General features: G+C 44.0%; 2 protein-coding genes across 8 annotated transcripts in view; one reads left to right on the top strand and one right to left on the bottom strand.

Annotated features, from left to right (window-relative positions):
* The window catches only part of LOC118511274 (voltage-dependent calcium channel subunit alpha-2/delta-4), a 74,097-nt gene that overhangs the window by 30,090 nt on the left and 25,347 nt on the right, over nucleotides 1-18,660 (bottom strand). For all 7 annotated transcript variants that reach the window (XM_036054165.1, XM_036054162.1, XM_036054168.1 and 4 more), the window contains exon 4: nucleotides 17,034-17,144. In XM_036054165.1, coding sequence (XP_035910058.1) covers nucleotides 17,034-17,144 — 111 coding nt within the window. The remainder of the gene's footprint in view (nucleotides 1-17,033; nucleotides 17,145-18,660) is intronic.
* LOC118511276 (collagen alpha-1(IX) chain-like) lies at nucleotides 1,786-4,884 on the top strand. Its single transcript, XM_036054169.1, has 8 exons — nucleotides 1,786-1,966; nucleotides 2,086-2,129; nucleotides 2,219-2,646; nucleotides 2,723-3,097; nucleotides 3,163-3,234; nucleotides 3,304-3,648; nucleotides 3,707-4,607; nucleotides 4,671-4,884. Exons 1-8 carry the CDS (start codon nucleotides 1,926-1,928, stop codon nucleotides 4,793-4,795), a joined length of 2,331 nt encoding a protein of 776 aa, XP_035910062.1. The 5' UTR covers nucleotides 1,786-1,925; the 3' UTR covers nucleotides 4,796-4,884.

Here is an 18,660-nt window from a genome sequence, read left to right as displayed (position 1 = left end):
CTGCGATAACGGCCTCCATTCGTCACCGTTTCGTCATTCGTCATCGCGAATGGTTCGTGCGAATGCGATAGAAATGCGGGTCGTGCAAACAGTCTCCCTCCGCATCCCCTTCCAGTCTCTCCTCACATTTCATCGCAAGCCCGTCAAATATCGACATCAAATGTGTGCAAAAACCGTCACAAGAAGCTGCTGCTGCTGTACTCAAAAGGAAAATGCTGGTTGAAAGCGACCACCAGCCGGAAAAACCTTCAATTCAACATTCCCTTTCCCGCGAAGCCTCTCTCCCTGTAGTGGCTCCGGAAAGCATCCACCGGGCGATGGCAATAGCGATGGCTTTAAGCAGCACTTAATGAGTAATTTCTGAGCTAAAACGATGAAAAGTTTCCCGTTCATCAATTGCCCGCGCTGACTTTGAGCGCTCGTCCGTGCCTGCCCGGCCCCCAAAATGAAACCAAACGAGACCGAACAGTCACGAGTAGTCACACACACATACACATGCTCGCGCATTCGAAACGCTCGTTAGTAAAGTTTTGCGTCTAACGATGTCGGATTTGATGTTCGAAGTAATTTAAAGATTCTATACACGCGCGCATTCACGTACCACACCTGCCCCCTTAGTTTGGATCTGTGTGAGACATTGAAACTCGGTATTACCTTCACAAAAGAATCGAACCGTAAATTTACAAACAATAGATTGTGTAAAAATGACAAAGCATTTGTTTACGGTAGGGTCTGACGCTGGGAAACGTCCCATCTCTTTTGAAGTTGTTTAAATAAAGATTAGTAATTGAATATATCATATATAGAGCAAGAACTCAAATATAGCCTTATTTGTAAGGCCCTAGAAATAAAGAATTTTAAAACCATACAGTTAAAAAAAAAATTATAAAATAATTGACTTCTTTTGCAAGCTTCTTCTTCGTTAGCATTACAACCTCGTGGGGTCTCAATCTGCCATTGCTAGCTTTCTGTGCGTTGATTTTACCCGAAGCTAGCTAGAAAGACCTGCGTACGGGAAGACAGGATCTTGATGGGATTTGAACCCCGGTCCTGCCGTTTGAAGATTGGGACCGCTATCACTACCAAACCTCCCCATAAAAATGTACTTATCACATGTTTTTTGTATCAATATGCAAAAAATTTTAAGTAAACTGAATTTTTTTTTTAAACTATAATCGATCGATAAGAACTGATTTTAATTCTTTCCAACGAACCTACAATTAATTTTAATGTATGCAGCTCAGTATGAACCTGTCTTTTTTTAAATAAAATTTTCATCCCCATGTTTTATAAGTGAACTTTTCTTGTAGTTCTGCAGTGAGCATCAATTTCAATCTAAACCAGAGCATAAACACCCCCGATTAAACAACTGGAACAAACAAACACAAAAAACCAACCTTTAACGATTTCTCACTGCTCCAGCGTGAAATGCTTCTTCTGACCCAGTTCTTAATAATTTTCTAAAGTTGACACCGAACACCAACCACAACAGCAAAAAAAAAATCCCAGAAATGCCACACGGGCCGGCCACACATCTGGCGAACAGCTTTGCAGTCGCCGAAGCGAGCGAGCTGTGAATGCCAATGGAGTTAATTTATCTTACATCCATGGCACAAACTGTTTTAGCATCGCCGGCCGGGTTGACTGCGAGATGCGAAAGATTGGTTGGACGTTGAGGTTCCCTTCACCCGTCGGTTGCCATACGGAAGCATATGGTAGTTGAATTAATTTCCCCAGTTTTGAGTGCCAATGTCAGTTCGTTCGGAGAAGGCGTCCAGCATCGGGCTCCGGCTAATCGTTACCGATCAGTTGGTGTTTAGATTTGATCTAGAGTGGATCTTGGACGCTTGAGGCTGGTTGCGTTTGAAATTCTGCGCTGTAAAGCATGTAAACGGGGAAAAACGGTGAACAAAGAACAGTGATTTATGTCCGAGTGTGTTAAAATGACTCGTGTTTCTATAGTAAGGTGTGTCGGGAGATCCTTTAGCAGCCTTCCTGTCTATATAATATGTGTGAAGAAAAAGGGGGAACTAAAGTGCTAATGTTAATACATTTCTTATCGTTCACATATTTCCCCCCAAAAAGACTGTGTATGCTCTTAATATGCCTGTTAGGCCTAGTGAAGTCGCGTAAGTTTGTGCATGAACCACAATCCTCAAGGTTAAACCAATCTAACATCAACCGTTCGTTTGCAATGTTCCTTCTTAACGTCGGCTAGAAACCGAGCAATACGAGGAGGATTATGAAGAGGGCCCGTGCGGACGGTGGAGACCCGGTGATGTGGATCTGCGATCGTTCGATTTGATTCGGGAGTTCCGTTTGGATCAAATTGAGGCGAGCAGCAAGCATATGCATCGTCTCCAGGGTACCAACGAGTATCAAACTGCCTATCGCTTCGAGAAGGAAGCTAACCTGACGATGCGCTCGGGTGACGCATTTCCACTCGGATTACCGCACCAGTTTTCCTTCGAATGTACGTACCGCATCGAGGATGAAGGTGAATCGTCCTGGCACCTGTTTGAGGTGACGAACGAGGTGCAGGAGAGTCAGCTGGCGATTACGCTGAACCCTGGCCGACAGATTCTACAGATCGGGCTACCAGCGACCGAGGGTGAGCAGCAGATTGTGGAGTATCATCACACTTCGGTGAGCTTGTCAAGTTACAGCAGAAAGGCTGTTCAACGATATTCCCTAACTGGACACTTTTTGGGTGGTTCTCTAGCTGTTCGATCACAACTGGCACAAGATCATGCTCGGGGTGACCAACGACTACCTCAACCTGTGGGTCGATTGTCGTCCGGTGCGCGACACCGATGGAAATTTGAACGTTCCGTTGGAGCCTCGGGACCGTTTTGACATATCGGACGGGTACGTTTCGATTTCTAGGTTCGCTGAAACGTCTGTCTTTGAGCCTGAATCGCCGGTGATTGATCTACAGTGGATGGTGATGAACTGTGATCCAACCCGACCGGCTCGTGGCAATTGTGACGAGCTGCCGGTGTATGATGTGGCATCCTTGACGGCGAACCTTCCGGAAGGACCCACCCCGAAACCGGACTGTAATGCCGTTTGTCCACCGGGATACAATGGAACGGATGTGAGTTTTGGTTGGTTTGAGATGAATAGACAAGTTTATGCCATAAGATTACGTTTTTTTCTTAGGGAGCACCGGGTCCAGCGGGACCTCCTGGTCTGCCAGGACTAAAAGGAGAGGCTGGAGCTTTTGGAAGACGGGTAACAACACTTTAATAACACAAAGATTGGAGACTCATTTAAAAAACGTACTTGTGTTTAATTCCTCAGGGACCTCCTGGACCACGCGGATTAGAAGGACCTCCGGGTATTCCGGGAATCGGACAGAAGGGCGAAAAGGGAGAGATCGGAGTAGGAATTGCTGGACTGAAAGGCCAAAAAGGAGAACCAGGAATGGCCGCGGTAGCTGGATCCGCTGTAGCAGGCCCAGTTGGACCGAGAGGATTGCCGGGTCCTCAGGGTCCTCCCGGTATAGGCTTGCGCGGTGAAAAAGGTGAAATCGGAGCTCCAGGACGTGATGGGCAGTCGATAACTGGACCCCGTGGTTTGATTGGTTCTCCCGGAGCGGCCGGCCTCCCAGGTGCTGATGGATTGCCGGGATCTACTGGTCAAAAGGTAAGCTTCTTATTCTTCCTCAAAGTCTCTCATCACATTTCTTGAATAAATGTAAAAGGGAGAACGCGGATCACCAGGACCGAGAGGTGAAGACGGGGTAGGATACCCTGGCGAACCGGGTCCCAGAGGACAGAAAGGTGAACCTGGAGACGCACGGGCAGGTTCAGCAGTGGCAGGACCTCCTGGCTTACCAGGCCAACGAGGAAACGATGGATCAAAGGGAGAGAAAGGAGAATCCGGTAACAGAGGACTTCCAGGCGTGCAAGGATTGCCAGGACTTCCTGGAGCTCCAGGCCTTCCAGGACCCCCGGGACCACCCGGTGAAGGTGGTTCCCTCGAAAAGGGCGGTGGTGGTGGACGATATTTTGAAAACTTCATGTCGTATGGACATCGAGGACCGACGGGATATACTGGGTTGCCCGGAGAACGCGGTGCCGGTGGTCTCCGTGGTCCAGAAGGTGCACCAGGCGTGCCCGGTGCCCCAGGCGTTGATGGAGCTCCCGGACCGCAAGGTATACCTGGACTGCCGGGACAAACCGGTCCACCAGGTGTTCCCGGTGTCCCTGGACGTAGCTATACCGAGGCAGAAGTAAGCGACATCTGTCGGGCAGTTCTGAGAGATCACATTGCCGAGCTTACCGAGGGATTGATTGGACCTCCTGGACCGCCGGGAGTTTCGCGGCCCGGAAAACCTGGCACTCCTGGACGACCGGGTGAGAAGGGTGAGCGTGGATTCCCTGGTTTCACTGGGGATCGTGGTATACCGGGTGAACCGGGAGCACCGGGTGTTGCAGGACCGGCTGGCGAGCGTGGCGAACCGGGTATGCCTGGTGAGAATGGACGTGATGGTGTGGGTTACGTCGGTCCGCAAGGTCCAGTCGGTCCTCCTGGACTGCCAGGTGATTCCGTGATAGGTCCACCTGGGCGTGCAGGTGAACGTGGAGAGCCTGGCAAAGCGGGTAAGTGCAGAGAGGATTCTTTCTTGACATTTCAATGAAATCATTCCACAACATCACCAACAGGACATCCGGGCGTTCGTGGAGCACCTGGCATTCCTGGCGTTTGTCCGAACGATTGCTATATGGCGGCAGCGGCAGCAGCTCAGAACTTCCGTACCAACCAGCAAACCAAGGGACCAAACTATTAGCCTACATGGCGCAGTAGGACGCGGTGGACGCCATACTAATGAAGTAAAAACCAATAAAATTTTCTCTGCATTTCAAGCTATTCTGTAAACATCGAGATCCGGCTGAACTTCATTCCACCCAAAAGGCTTTTGTCGATGCGGATTGCATACATCAAGGCTCACATATGCCCAAAGCTAATTCAATCACTTTGTTCTATAAATCAGTCCATACTGCAACGTCCCAGTTTACGAGCAAGAGAGCAAATAGGTAGAACTTAACCTATTCCACTTCCACACAGCCCAAAACCAATAAACTAACACACTAATCGATCCTTAATGAATATCTCCCGGTAGCATTATAATTCACGTGCCTTCACACTGTGCTGCATGCCACCGCACCCGAATGCACGCGCCTGCTTGTCAATGAGGCGTACGATAATAGCGGTAAAGCAGCATAATTATTCATTCAACACTTTCAGCACAACCCCGTCATTACATTCCATCAAACTAATGTCGTAATACACACAGTGATTGCTGGGAACCCTGGAAGTGAGGGAAGCAAAAAAAGGACCTACACAGTACACCGGCCATCAATCCCCCTTTTTCCGGGAACAACACACATACAGCACACATCACACATCACACATAGTTGGTCACAGTGTTTACCATACCATACAGACACGTGCGCACTCTCACACTCGCAGTCACCAACTCTCCAAGCACATGGGGACTTTACCCCCGAGCGGAACATTACAGCCCGTGAGGATATTGCAAGGCACGAGCTTGAGCAGAGTCAAACAATCGCGAAGTTTATCTCGCCATTTTCCTTACGTTTTCCGCTCAGGAAGTGAAATGTTTTTCACTTTTCTGACCTCCGCCGCTTACGTCCGCTTGCTCCTCGCTCCCGCTGTCGGAGGTTTTCCGATGTCTTCGTCGATGCTGTTTTTTTTTTTTGACGATGCCACAAAAAAACTGAGTGGTGTGCTGTGCCGGAGCCTACCCATTATTACAACCGAAATCCCTTCCACACACCCTTTGCCGAACCCTACAACGGTAGACCCTCCATACAGCCGGGCTGGCGAAACAACGACAACATGGACCGTGCTGCAGCAGATGCTATGACTCGGCTGTCTTTTACATCGACTTTAACTTGAACACTCCTTTATCCTTTGTCGCATCGCCCTGTGTGCCTGTGAGTATGCCGCTCGGTACTTGCGATTTTCTTTTTATCCCATCCTCCCGGCTTTCCCCCCCCCTCCACGACTATGTGAGTTTGCGTTTACTGCACCATCCAAACCGACCGTTGAAGAACCGTTCCGTTCTGCGTCTACATACAATCATACCAGCAGGTTTTCTGCTGGTGTCGTTCACTTACATGGCACTCTCCATTTGCATTATTTCTTAACATCTCCCCCCCCCCCTCCTCCCTGCACACCACAGTTACAACACAGCCCTTGCTCCACCAACGATCGGCCAGTGACTTTTCCTCTCTGTCTCTGTGTGTGCTCCGGTAATGTGTGTGTCCCCATCACAGTAGCAGAACCCACCCGTACAAAAGGCGACAGTTTTTAGCGTTTCACTTTTATCTGGAAAACGGTTCCCATTTTCCGGATGAACCATTTACGCTTGTCGAGCCAATGAACGGAATGGGGAGTCTCAGTGGAAGTGGTACGAACTTACATTGGTGAGGGTTTTCGCGGGAAAAAAAGAGGAATTCTTGGGCAAGACACTCGTCGCCAAATTATGCTCGATATGCGTGCGTGTGTTTATGTGTGTGTGTGTGTGTGTATAAGCAACTCGACACCGACACCATTAAGACCGACAACACCACCACTAACACCTCGCAATAGATGCAATAAACAATAAATATTACAGTCTCATTTCATGCTAATGCCATCTGGAGTGGGTGTTGGGGTTTCGGGATTTCGCGCGCTTCTTGGAGTGGATCCCAGGAGTGGCATGTTATACATTTTTAGAAATTTAAGCATTGTGAAAAATTAATTTTTATTGTGCTTAGGGTTGGAAGAAGCGATGGTTACTGTTGTAAAAACTTTCTTTAGAACGCTTAATCCGAAACGTTTTTTGACAAAAAACTGGGAAATCCATTAGATTGGATTGTATGCTTCCAATTAAATGCACTGCTAGTTCTATTCGCCTTAAAGTATGCAATGCGAGTGACAAATAGCCCAAAAGTTTGTTTTCGCTATTTTCTATTGCGCTCATCATGGCCGTGCTCTCTATCAGTACGCATTAAGAGGCCTAAAATCAACCGGCAAGCTCACTATCTCTCAGAGACATTTCGGACATGAATGTGGCACAGCTAGCAGAATGCTCGTTGTACAAGTTATGTTGAGTTTAGTTATATTTAAAACTGTAAAAAATTTCCATACAAACCATTTTCTGATGTTCCATAATCTGTATCCATTTTTTGGGAAATCTTTATGGTCGATAAGCCCTAAACTTGTCAATTTCGTCATACGCACGCCTTAAAGTATGCAAATTGCATAGGAAAATGCTTTGTATTTTGTAATTTTTGTTAGAAAAGTTTCTTCTGAAAACTGCATTGCAGTTTTTGATGAAAAACTAAAGCTCGTGATATATTTCAAGTACAAAATATGACATAATGTCAAATACATTCTCTTCTTCTTTGGCACTACAACCTCGAGAGGTCTCGGCCTGCCATTTCTGGCTTTCTGTGACTTGATTTTACCCGTAGAAAAATAGTCTAATCTAGTACGGGGAGGCGGTTTGGATGGGATTTGAACTCCGGCCCTGCCGTGTGAAGACCGGCGCCGCTGTTGCCTCGGCCACCAGACCGCGTCAAATACATTAGCCACTAATAATATATTTTCAAATTATCTCCTAAAGACCGAGACAAATAATTAATCAAGCAGCAGGACTGCTACCTTTGCTGGACCTTTCTTATATTTCCTTCATATTTAACGATAAATTATTAATTCACAAGCAAATCGAAAGTATTTTTAAAGCTCACATAATAAGCTAGAAACACTACGGTCTACGGTCTACACTTACGGTCTGGTCCTCCCACGTGTATCGCATCCGAATTTTGTTGTCCTAAAAATAATTTCCTCCATTATATCGAAACGTCCCACCATGCCGTGTACTGAGCGTGTCTTTGCCACGTACCTGATTAAATTCATCAATTTTTACACCCAAAAGCTCTCAAACCCTCCTCCCCACCCGGCTATCGTTCGCGCGGCATTAATTCATAAACGGTAACCCTTCATCAATAAGTCATGGGTAAAAAGGGTTCGTTTCGGTCTCCAATTTTCCTTGCCATCCGACCGAAAATCCGAACCCCGCCCCATTTCGACACGTTAGGCATGTCAAACGAACGGTACCGAAATGGTTTCCACGTGGCAGGGTGAAAATTTTCACCGCCGTACCTTCTTCAATCACCGTCACATAAAATATTCTATTAAAAATCAAACTCCTGCCATCTTATCCGTGCCGGATGCCGATGCACCTTCTCCACTGCTTGCTGGCTTTATCCATCCCGCGGGCACTGCTACGTCTGTTTGCTGTGTCAGCAAACCGTCATTCGGAAAATCCGGGGGGGGGGCGCGGTTCGGAGGTTTTGCCTTTAAAATTGAAAACAAAACTTTCGCACCCCCTTTTCCAATCCTAGCTTTTCCCTTTAAGAAAAACACTTTTGATCCACAAACTATAGCCCTTTTTCGAACCGTAAGCATTACCGGTGTATGGGGGCCCTCGTCACTGAGTCACACTGCAAAATATGAAACCATAAATAAGTCAAAGCCCATAATTCATGACCTGTGGACCAGTGGCAAAATGGTTCGGGTTCGACTCTCCCGCCGGGGTCACTTTGAAAACGAGCGTCAGAAAATCTCGGCACGTGTGTGTGCTTATGTGTGTGTGTGTGTGTGTGGGTATGTATGTGTCCACCTACCCACGACACTATCGCCCTATCTCAGCATCTCTTCAGCATTGTTTAGCACAGATAGACGACAAAAATTATCGATTATCGCTCTCATTGGTATGCGGAACGCGGCAGCCAGGATACATTCTGCCCCACAGTTTAAAACCGTAGAAAATCCGCTCCTTCTTCCTCTCTCTCTTTCTTCCTGTCCACCTCTCCGCTTCCGATCAAACTCCCCCCTATGGATAAAGTTTTCATCCTCCATAAAACACTTTCCTCCAGCATATGTCCAACAAACTGTGGCCGATTGCTAGCGATACATAAAGCCCACCCTAACCACCAGGGCGGAATGAACCCTGTGGAATGAAGCGTAGAGAACACTAAAAAGAAGCCTTCAACAAAACAACCGCCATTGCGAAAAAAAAGGTCCGTGTGAGCTGCTGTCTGCCATTTAGACATCATCGCACGTAAGGCCAGCGGTCCCTTAATCTAATGTGGCTAAATTTTACAAGCTTAGCGCTCGTCACCACGAAATTCAATCTTCCTGTCCATAGCGCACACGCACAGACTACCGTGACAGAACGCATCAGCTGAGTTCGTCAGCTTCAGCTGATTTGATGTTTTCCCAACATACTGTCGACGGTGATACGACAATGCTGACGCAAAGGCATTCACACACGCATTTTAGCCTGTTAGCGAGTGTGATGTATGATAAAATGTTGACCAATTTCGTTTTTGTTCCATTGTTCTACACACGAACGTTGCATAATAGGGTTTAAAGGGGGACCCTGTTTTAAAAGTGAAGTCTCCTTTAGTTTTAGCTTTAATGAAAATTTGTGTTGATGGAACTTTAACGGCTACAAAATAAGGCATTCTTTACTGCATGCTGCCTACAGGAATACAAGCCTAAATGCCACCTAAAAGTATGCAATTTTCTAAATTAAGTGATTTATAAGCAATATCCTCTGTAATTTTTTTTAAATTATTGCCATAAAATTATAACAATAAAACTGCTACACCGATTCCATTCAAATGGTTGCAATGCAATTCTTCTTGAGAATAACGCCTAAAGGTATGCAATTTTTATTAAAATGGTTTTCAACCAAAAGCTCTAAAACACGAGATTTTATTATGCGGTTAATTGTCCCCGAAAACGACTACCAGGAATCAAAATAAGATCTTATTATACCTTTATTTTCTCCATACATGGAGATAACCAGCAACGAACTAAAAATAAAAACTTGCATAAATATCATATCTCTTTCATTTCACTTTTACTTTCTTCCGATCAACCTCCGTCCAGACCCTTGTTCTAAAGATAAATTATCTACTAGACAACACAAAACTGCAAAGAATTGCATGCTTAGTGAGTCTTTTAAACAATACCGCCTAAAAGTATGCAATTTTTGGAAAATAATCTCTGAATATCAAAAATAGACCGTTAAAATTCACATTTCTCCAACTTTTATCAGTCAAGGATCGAAAAACCGATAATAACACTAGCCCATCACTGCTCCGTTCGTGTTAAATCATAAGAGGCGTAAAATTAAAAAACGAGCTAGCAAAATAAGGAAGATTATCGAGCGAAAAACACATCAAATATTGGACCAAAAATATAGAACAACCAACGATCTTGAAAGGATTGCACAAAGTCGCCTAAATTACATTGTTCCAATTTTTCTGTACCTCCATTTTAATACAGCCCACCTACATCAATAACAGGTATCAAGTAAAGGATCTTTAAACTGACCGTGTACAGGAAAACCCATGGTGATCTCATAAACCCCCCGACAACAGTCCATCTCCGTAACGCCCCATTTTGCGACTCATTTTGTACCACGACATCCGCTCGATTCAAATTGCGCTAACAACACAGAATCGTTGTGTGCACAATGTAGGGCACACCGGGTGGAAATGGACGGCGGACTTAATGAGCGGACGCACGCCGTGTGTTTCGTCGTGTTGCTGGGAAGCACGTTTCTCGCCCCAAAATACGAACGTACCAAACGGACCGAAACCTACCCCATCATTACCGACGTTTACAGCATCATCTTGCCGAAACGAGTTAAAGTTGGAAGCTATCGCGTCCTGCACAACATCTCGCCCATCGACGGACGCAACGGTGGGTCGATGTCGGCCAGCTGTAGGCAGGGTTTTATGATGCCTGGGTGAAAGAATTTTTACGCGCATACACACAATGAGTGCCAACGTGCAGTGGAATTTTTAATTGAATTAACCAAACAAAACGAGAGCTTCAGAGCTGGCGGTGCTAGCCGTAAGTTGTGTACTGGAATGTAGAAACACATTACCCACAACTAGCAGGCGATAGACGTATTAGGCGCAAGCTATTGTTGATGCTGAAACATTTTATGTGTTTCTCTCCAAACATCGCTCAGAATAGCGAGGAACTACTACTTGCAGCAATGATTCCGGGCGCAAGCAGCGAAAATGAGAAATCATTGCTACTTAGAACTAACGCACGATGCTCGTCAAGTCGTCTTTAGACACAACGCCGAATCACCCTTCGGTGGAGTCCCACTGGCACCAACAGCGCAGAGTTTCACATTAACGCACGGACGCAACGATTGATTTTATATTCTCATCATGACACACGATATTACGCACTAATGCTTTCGCCCGCCCGAAACAGATTTTATAGTGCCAATTTACGAATTCATCATTCGCTGAATGATTATTATTGGCATTGTAGTGGGGTTTTAGTTGGATTTGGAAATGGATGCGACCCCGGGTTTGCTACCCCCCGCAAACATCGACCCCACAGTCACCGCTATCCGTCCGACACGGGGACAGTTTCTCACCGTTCGCTTGGCGGTTGTTAATTATTATCGGTGTACGATACAACGATAAATTTTGCTCGCACTACTGACCGGAAATTGATTGTTGAAGATTGCTGCGAAAGCTTAACCAGACACCCATCGATCGGCTTGCGGGAGCGAGCAAAACTGTGCAGAGTTCACGAGGAAAAGGACGTTCCGTTTTTGTTTTTTTTTTTTGCCCACAGCACAACCCCGACCGGAGCTTTGTGCGGCGCTATTGAATAATAATGGCACCATTAGCGTCTCAACAATGGTGGTGCCGGCCTAAAATGTGCTTTATTATGCAGAAGCAATCAATACGGCGTGGGGGACGCGGGTCGACATGCGCGCGACATTTTTAAGCCAGCTAGAAAATCAATAGCAAATTTCATAACCCTATTTGATGCAATTAAATTACCATACGAATCGCTTTACCCTTCATTTACTATTTCAATCAGCATATTTATGGGAGTGCGAGAGTGGAGAGGGTTGGGGGAAGGGGCATTAGTATGGGATTTAAAAATTATTGATGTGCTGCTCTTACAGAAGGCACCTACCACTCGGTGCTACTCTAACAAGTGGCATCGATATTTCTATATTTTCACATTTGACTAGACATCAATCACATTTGACAGACAATTATTATCGTTAACTCACTTTTAAATTCTTTAAGGACTTTAAAAATGAATTTAAATTATTTTTTTTTTAGAATCAAAAACATTACGTCCATGACCTCAGGAACGACGGATGGACAGAAAATTTTAAATAAAATCTTTGATGCCATTTTTTTACTGACGGAAACTGTAACATCTGGTGAATTGATTCTTCTCCGATGGTTTTATAACATTAAGAGGTCATGGCCTGCTGTTGGTGGCTACGTTGACTTAGTCTTACTCGTAGCTGAATAGTCAGTCCTAGCTACGGGGTAACGGTCCGGACAGGTTTCGATACCCACCGTAACATACCCTTTTAAATTTGGTTTAAATGCATTAAAACCCAGAATACACAAAAAAGAGATAAACAAGAGGCATTGAAAAGAAGGTTGATCCTTAAAAAAATAGTAACGCCAATTACCATAAACCAAATTTAAAAAAAAAAGTTATAAAGTAAGTATTTCTGGCTGCTAGACTTATTAATACCGCATAGCTGGATATTCAGTCCTCACTATGGGGGAGGAGCGGCCCAGATAGAATTTGAACACCAGTCCTGCCGTGTGAAGACAGGCGCAACTGTCTCATTTTCTACCGGGCCGCCCCTAGCATATAATCCAAAAATCTTATGCCCTAGCATATAATGATAAATAGAAGGGAAAAATATAAATACAAATATATAAAGAATAAACAGTTATGCAATCCTAAAAGTGTAATCTTAGAACAGAAAATATCAGAACAGTTGACATAAAAAAATAATTAACAATTCAAATAAAAATATCAAAAATTTTCCTCAAATAACAACTATTGTTATCCAATTATAGACAAATATCTAAAAGATGCGTAACGTAAATTAAAACTAAACTCTCACAAAACGAAACCGAAGTAACATGAATAAAACCAGAAAAAGGCGAAACAGAAATAGAAAAGCATTTTTTTCTTATAATCTTCGATGTTATTGAAGAGCACTACATACAAGTGCCCACTTAGGTTGTATTTCTTTCTATTAACGCAGTATCCATGACATTGTATCAGTAAGTGTTCCACAGTGACTTCAAGTCCACAGTACTGACATACAGACGGTGAAAGAATCAACCAAGTGACATTAAGTTTTAGAGGAAACATATTTCACTTAGGTTGTATTTCACTTCTTCTTCTTCTTCTTTCTGCTCTTCATTCTCGAGAGATCTTGGTGTACCAGTTCTCGAGCCATTCCTTAACATGGTTTAGTGCGTAAGTATATGACTGTAGTTCATACAACCCTTGTTCTAGCTATTCACTTAAACTCTCTTACACTCTCTCTCTCTCTGTTTCTCTTCATTAGTTTCCCTCCTTTTTTTCCTTGATACCATTTGATAAAGCCACTTACAAACAGTATCAATTGTACTGGCAAAACACTATCCCAAACATTCCCATCCGTGACAGGTTCGCCGCGCTCAACCACTATCCGTCGATTCCCCGTGCACCTCATTGTGTAACGGTGAATGCGGAAGAAAAAGCACCACACAAAATAAGGGAAAATTTATTAGCTCTTCGTCGCTTTTCTAGCTTTCGCCTTCTTTACCCCCGCGCAAAAAAAAGCCTCACCCACGTGAGCGGATAAACAGTGCACCGGCAGCATTTCTTTTCTTCGTTTTTCCCACACTGGAATGTGTGCCAAGTTCATCCCCGGGAACAGTACTGCGACCGTGCCGGCAAGTGCGGTCACCAGAATATGCACACACACACACTCATCTTCATATTTCAAATATACTTTCATTTGAACCCCCACAGCTGGAAAGAAGGCGAATCCCAAGTTCACCGTCAGCTTAGGTTGTGAATTTTTGTTTTCGGCTCCCTTTTTTTAGCCCGCCCACCCTACAGAGACACTCCTCTTTTGATTATTGTGGTCTCTCGGGCACACTTTGGACATTCTAAATCCAACTTTCACAACAACAAAATGCCATTCAAAGATGGACCAAACGAAGAAAGAAACAAAAAAAAATACAGCCTGGACGAGAACGAGGAAAAGCCCCAACGCTCAAGTTATTTCTCGAGTAAGCGATTTACTTTTGATGTTTCTGCATCGGTTTTGGGTTCATTTTTATTCTTGCCATTTCGCAAATTCGGCTTCATCCCTTTGCTCGCCACTCTGAATGACCAATTTTTCAAAGGTTTCCCTTCTAGGGGGTTTTTTGTTTTGGCTTTTTTAACCCCACCGCAACCGGCGCCACCTGTTTCGGAAGCTGAAAGGAGTGAAAATTTCGGTGCGAAAAAAGGGATCAGCAAACGAGGAACGGTGGCTCACTAAATCGGACCTCGGGCCTGGTGCCGAGCCAACAAAAAAAAAAAACGGTTTACAGATTGCGTACAATCTGCACGCTGGGGAGGGCGGGAAGATGAATTAAAAATTATGTTCTACGGGATGGACCGATGTGGAAATTCTCGCTCGCAATAACGTTGTTGTCCCTGAACTGACCTCGTGCCAGGTAGCGTAAGGCGTTAAGTCACCGGAAATGAAGCTCTGCGTGGTGTGCGCGGAGTTTTTTTTTTTTTTGGTCTCCCTGAAAATTCTGCTCCATGAAATACTCATTCACAGCATACAGACACTTACAGAAAATCTCGTTTTGCATGTTTTTTCGGGTTTCGTTTTTTGCTTTCGTATTGTGCAAAGGTATGGAAAACAGAAATTCTCATGGAGGAGTAAAAAGTTTGGTTTTTGTACGCTTGCAAATTCTCCCGAATGCATTGTTCTACATAATAAAGCCTTTGTTTTTTTTTTGTTGTTGTTGCTTCACTTTCAGTTTTCTTTTGCTTGGGAAATGAATCAAAGGGTTTTTGGCTTTCGGTTTCCATTTCAATGTATTTAATTATATGAAGTTTACTACGAAAACGAAAAAAAAACTAGCAAAAAATACATTTGGAAATCCCGAACGATAATGAAACTTTAAATCAGTTCATTTATTACACAAAGAGTCTAACGAATATTCGTAAAGCTAGGAGTATGATAGGCATCGCATAATAAAATTAATGACCAGGTTCAATGCATAACTTTTTGAGAGAACTAGGCCACTAGGTATATGATAATTTAATCCCTTTTTTTGTATACCTTTTGAGATTTGAGGTCATACTACTGACAGATATTGTTGTCGTAACGTAACTTTGCCTAAACTCCAATCCCACCCGGATTGATTCGGAGCGTCGGAATTCACTTTGGAGTCAACGACTGACTGTGATAGTTACTTATCTAGCGTTACAACCGATTCGCGGTCTGGGTGTGTTACAGAAGTCCGCGATACCGTTCACGATCTGAGGCTTTGTCGGCAATATGCCGAGTTTAGTGCTTTATGGAGTCGGTCTTCCTGTGCCATTCTCATGACATGACCAGCTCTCTGGAACCTGGCAAGTCTAATACGCTATACGATGTAGAAATCACCATACGGCTGCTCTACGAGCTCTTCTTTGTAGCGACTCTATTACTATCCTTTCACACATATGTGGATCAAAATGATGTTATGAGCATCTTCGATTTTGGGCAGATTGTACTACTGGGACTATAAATATTCTGTATACTTCAAGATATAGTCGCGACAGGTATTTTGAGTGGAGAAGTTTGGTCAGGCTGTAGTATGACCGCAAGACGATGAGCAATTTCGCGAATTTCAACGTCTATATATATTCATGACAACGCGAATTTCAACGTCTATATTCATGACATTGGTGACTTTTTACCTCAGCTTTGTGAACGATTTGTGGACGATTTCAAAAGTGCATTCAAATAAACCTCTGCGTTGAAAAATGTTTGTTAGTAGGGTGTTGAAATCGGTCTACTTGATGAATTTATAGATTTTGTTAGTATTCGGCATTGCATAACTTTAGGCGTTTTTTATCTCATTGAATAGAAAAAGGAGGCGATTAAGAGTAAAACTTAGTTCACTTGGTTCATTAAACTGTCACTCCGTAACTAAGCGCATTAATGGAAATGTCATCAGTAGTAGCTCAGGTATCACTGCAATGCAAACATTTGGAATCCCTCCCCGCCAAGAACGTCCGATTTAAACCATTAAGCAGTCCCGGTTCCCGGATCGGATCTCAAACCGTAAGCCCTACCAAGGGACCAATAATCAAATAAGCTTCAACAAACCGATTGACTGTGGGAGGAAAAATTGATCCGCTGTTTTTGTTGCTCCCGTGCTGTGTGTACGCTTTGTGCCGAAAGCTGGCCACCCGTCGTCAACAATTGGTCCCTTCAAAAATCAAAATCCTTCAAAGCTTCTTGTTCGATAAGCTTTTTCCAGAAAACCCCATTACCCCCCCCCCCCCCCCCCTTCAAACAGCAGCAAGGTGGGCGAGAAAACGGGCGAACGGAGGTGTGAGACTGGGAGGCAATTTACGGAGAAATTTCCGTTCGAAAGGTAATCAAACGTTAATCTGACGCTGAAACGAAGAAGAAAACCCCCCTTTGCCGAATCAGGCCCCCGAGATCTGCACTGCACCGTCTGCCCAGCCCGTACGGGCCTTCGTGATGGGGTGGGTTCCTTTTTTTCGTCTTCTTCCTTCCTTTAAGCTTCTTTTTTTTGCTTTAGTTGCCTTCCAACAGCTCAAACACGAAAGCACTGAGCTAAGTAGTTTGCTTGCGTTTGTTCCACACCTACGCCTGCTTAAGCCAGGTAGGAAAAAAATGCTACTCCAACTATCCAACCCCTAGCGTTTGTTAGAGCATCTTAGACAACAACCGAAGCATTCGGAGTAGAAGGCTGCGGCTGCTGCTGCAGCAACAACGGTTTAGGGACGGTAGAATATACGAAGGAACCGTACTTCCGAAACAAACAAAAAAACACATTCGGCACACGTATCCTCGGCAAAGAACAAACGTATCCTGCTCAGTACGCGGGACGCATTGCGCTACTCACCATTACGGCGTTCATTTTGAAATCCATAAAGTTCTTCACTTCCGCTGCCAGCTCGCGCAGCAGCAGGATGCCATCCTTCCTGGTCACGTCCACGTCCGAGTCCTTGAAGCGCTGCAAGTACAGAGGCGAAGAGAGAGAAAAAACACACACTTAGAGAAAAGTAAGCAAACAGTGATGGTAATCGGGTGGTGCAACACGCGGGTAACACCAGTTTTAAGACGTCATCATCCGAATCGCTAAAAACGATGATTGGCTCGAAATCGTACCGGGGGAAAACGATTCCCAAACGGTGATTGCTATGAATTTAATGCATTTAGAGAGAGAGAAAACAGTTATAGCGAGCAGATTTTTTTTGTGCAGGTTTGGTTGTGTGTGGTGATGGTGCATTGATGTACAGATATCCGCTAATGGAATTCAATTTTCCACCATTAGCACGAGTAAGATGCAGCGTCATCCACAGCAGATGGTGAATTAAAGTGATGGTTAAAGTTCGCTTTACACTTCACTAGCTATTAGCGGGTCGTTCCATCAACACTAGAATACCCTAACCCCACGAAACATTATTGAACAATTAGGTGAGCAATTGTTTAGGTGGCCATTACTTATCTAAAGTGTTTTTCAGTAGTGTTCAGTCAATAGAAGAGTTTGTCGTCCGATTACTATAAGCTTACAGGAAGGTACGTCTGGAGCGTGAATCTCAAACAGACTTACTAAGGCTGTAATAGCCTTAGAATATGGATTTAAAATGACTCTCGATAGGGAGTAAGCCAAGATTGTTAGGTAGTTATTCACTTCTGCTAACATACTGAAATCTGACGGTCCGACGACATGTTTACTTACATGAAAATAGCACAGTACAACACTACAATAATACTTCAACAATGCGCAGGAAGCATTTTCACTGTAGCACAGATTAAGCCAAGTTCGCTCGCAAATTTGAAAATTATTTTCGAATTTGGCAGATCTTTTGCTGCTAGTAAAGCTCTCACCAGGACAGCCTGTTGCGTGTCCATTGCAACCACAGATGTTAACAGAGATTCTATAGCGCTATTCTTTGCAAGACCAGAGAATGAGAGTGGTCTATATCATGATGTCCTGCACTACAGCTGCAAGCTTTCGTTGTCGCCAGGTTTCTAAGATGGATGTCAATTTACCGTAATCTTTAAAACAGGCCAATTCGACATACCAGGGTCGTAGGGATACTATCGAAGATTCTAGCTATTTAAGCGTTCAAAATCAAGCTAGTTAATTTCCCCCTCATCGGAATAAATTTGATGCACATATTCTCCTTTAAACAATTTTGCCATTTTTATGAATTAAGATGTTATTTTAGCATCGTGTGTGACGGATATAAACTTAAAATTTCAGTTTTGCTCCATAAGTCATCATAAATACATTTGAAAGTTTGGGTTCGATTGTCCAAGCTAAAGGATAATTAAAAATTGCATACGTTTAGTCGCTACTATGTTAAATGCATCTTAATTTCTCATAAGTAAATTAGCAATGTTCTGTTAGTTTTTACGGTTTTAAAAAGTATTCTTTATGTTTAACGTTTAAGTAAAGCTGAGCAGTTAAGTATAAGTTCCAGTGGTGCTCAATTGAAAATATTGTCATTATATCCAAGGAC

Source organism: Anopheles stephensi, chromosome 3, assembly GCF_013141755.1.
Source record: "Anopheles stephensi strain Indian chromosome 3, UCI_ANSTEP_V1.0, whole genome shotgun sequence".
In the NCBI taxonomy this organism is placed as follows: Eukaryota; Metazoa; Arthropoda; class Insecta; order Diptera; family Culicidae; genus Anopheles; species Anopheles stephensi.
This window is presented reverse-complemented; position numbering and strand designations above follow the sequence as displayed.

Bases quoted from the DNA above. Each gene is read 5' to 3' on its own strand.
- LOC118511276 (XM_036054169.1), top strand. From the start codon at position 1,926: ATGTCCGAGTGTGTTAAAATGACTCGTGTTTCTATAGTAAG. The intron at 2,130-2,218 runs GTAAGTTTGTGC...AACGTCGGCTAG, and splicing joins GTTAGGCCTAGTGAAGTCGC to AAACCGAGCAATACGAGGAG. The intron at 4,608-4,670 runs GTAAGTGCAGAG...CATCACCAACAG, and splicing joins TGGAGAGCCTGGCAAAGCGG to GACATCCGGGCGTTCGTGGA.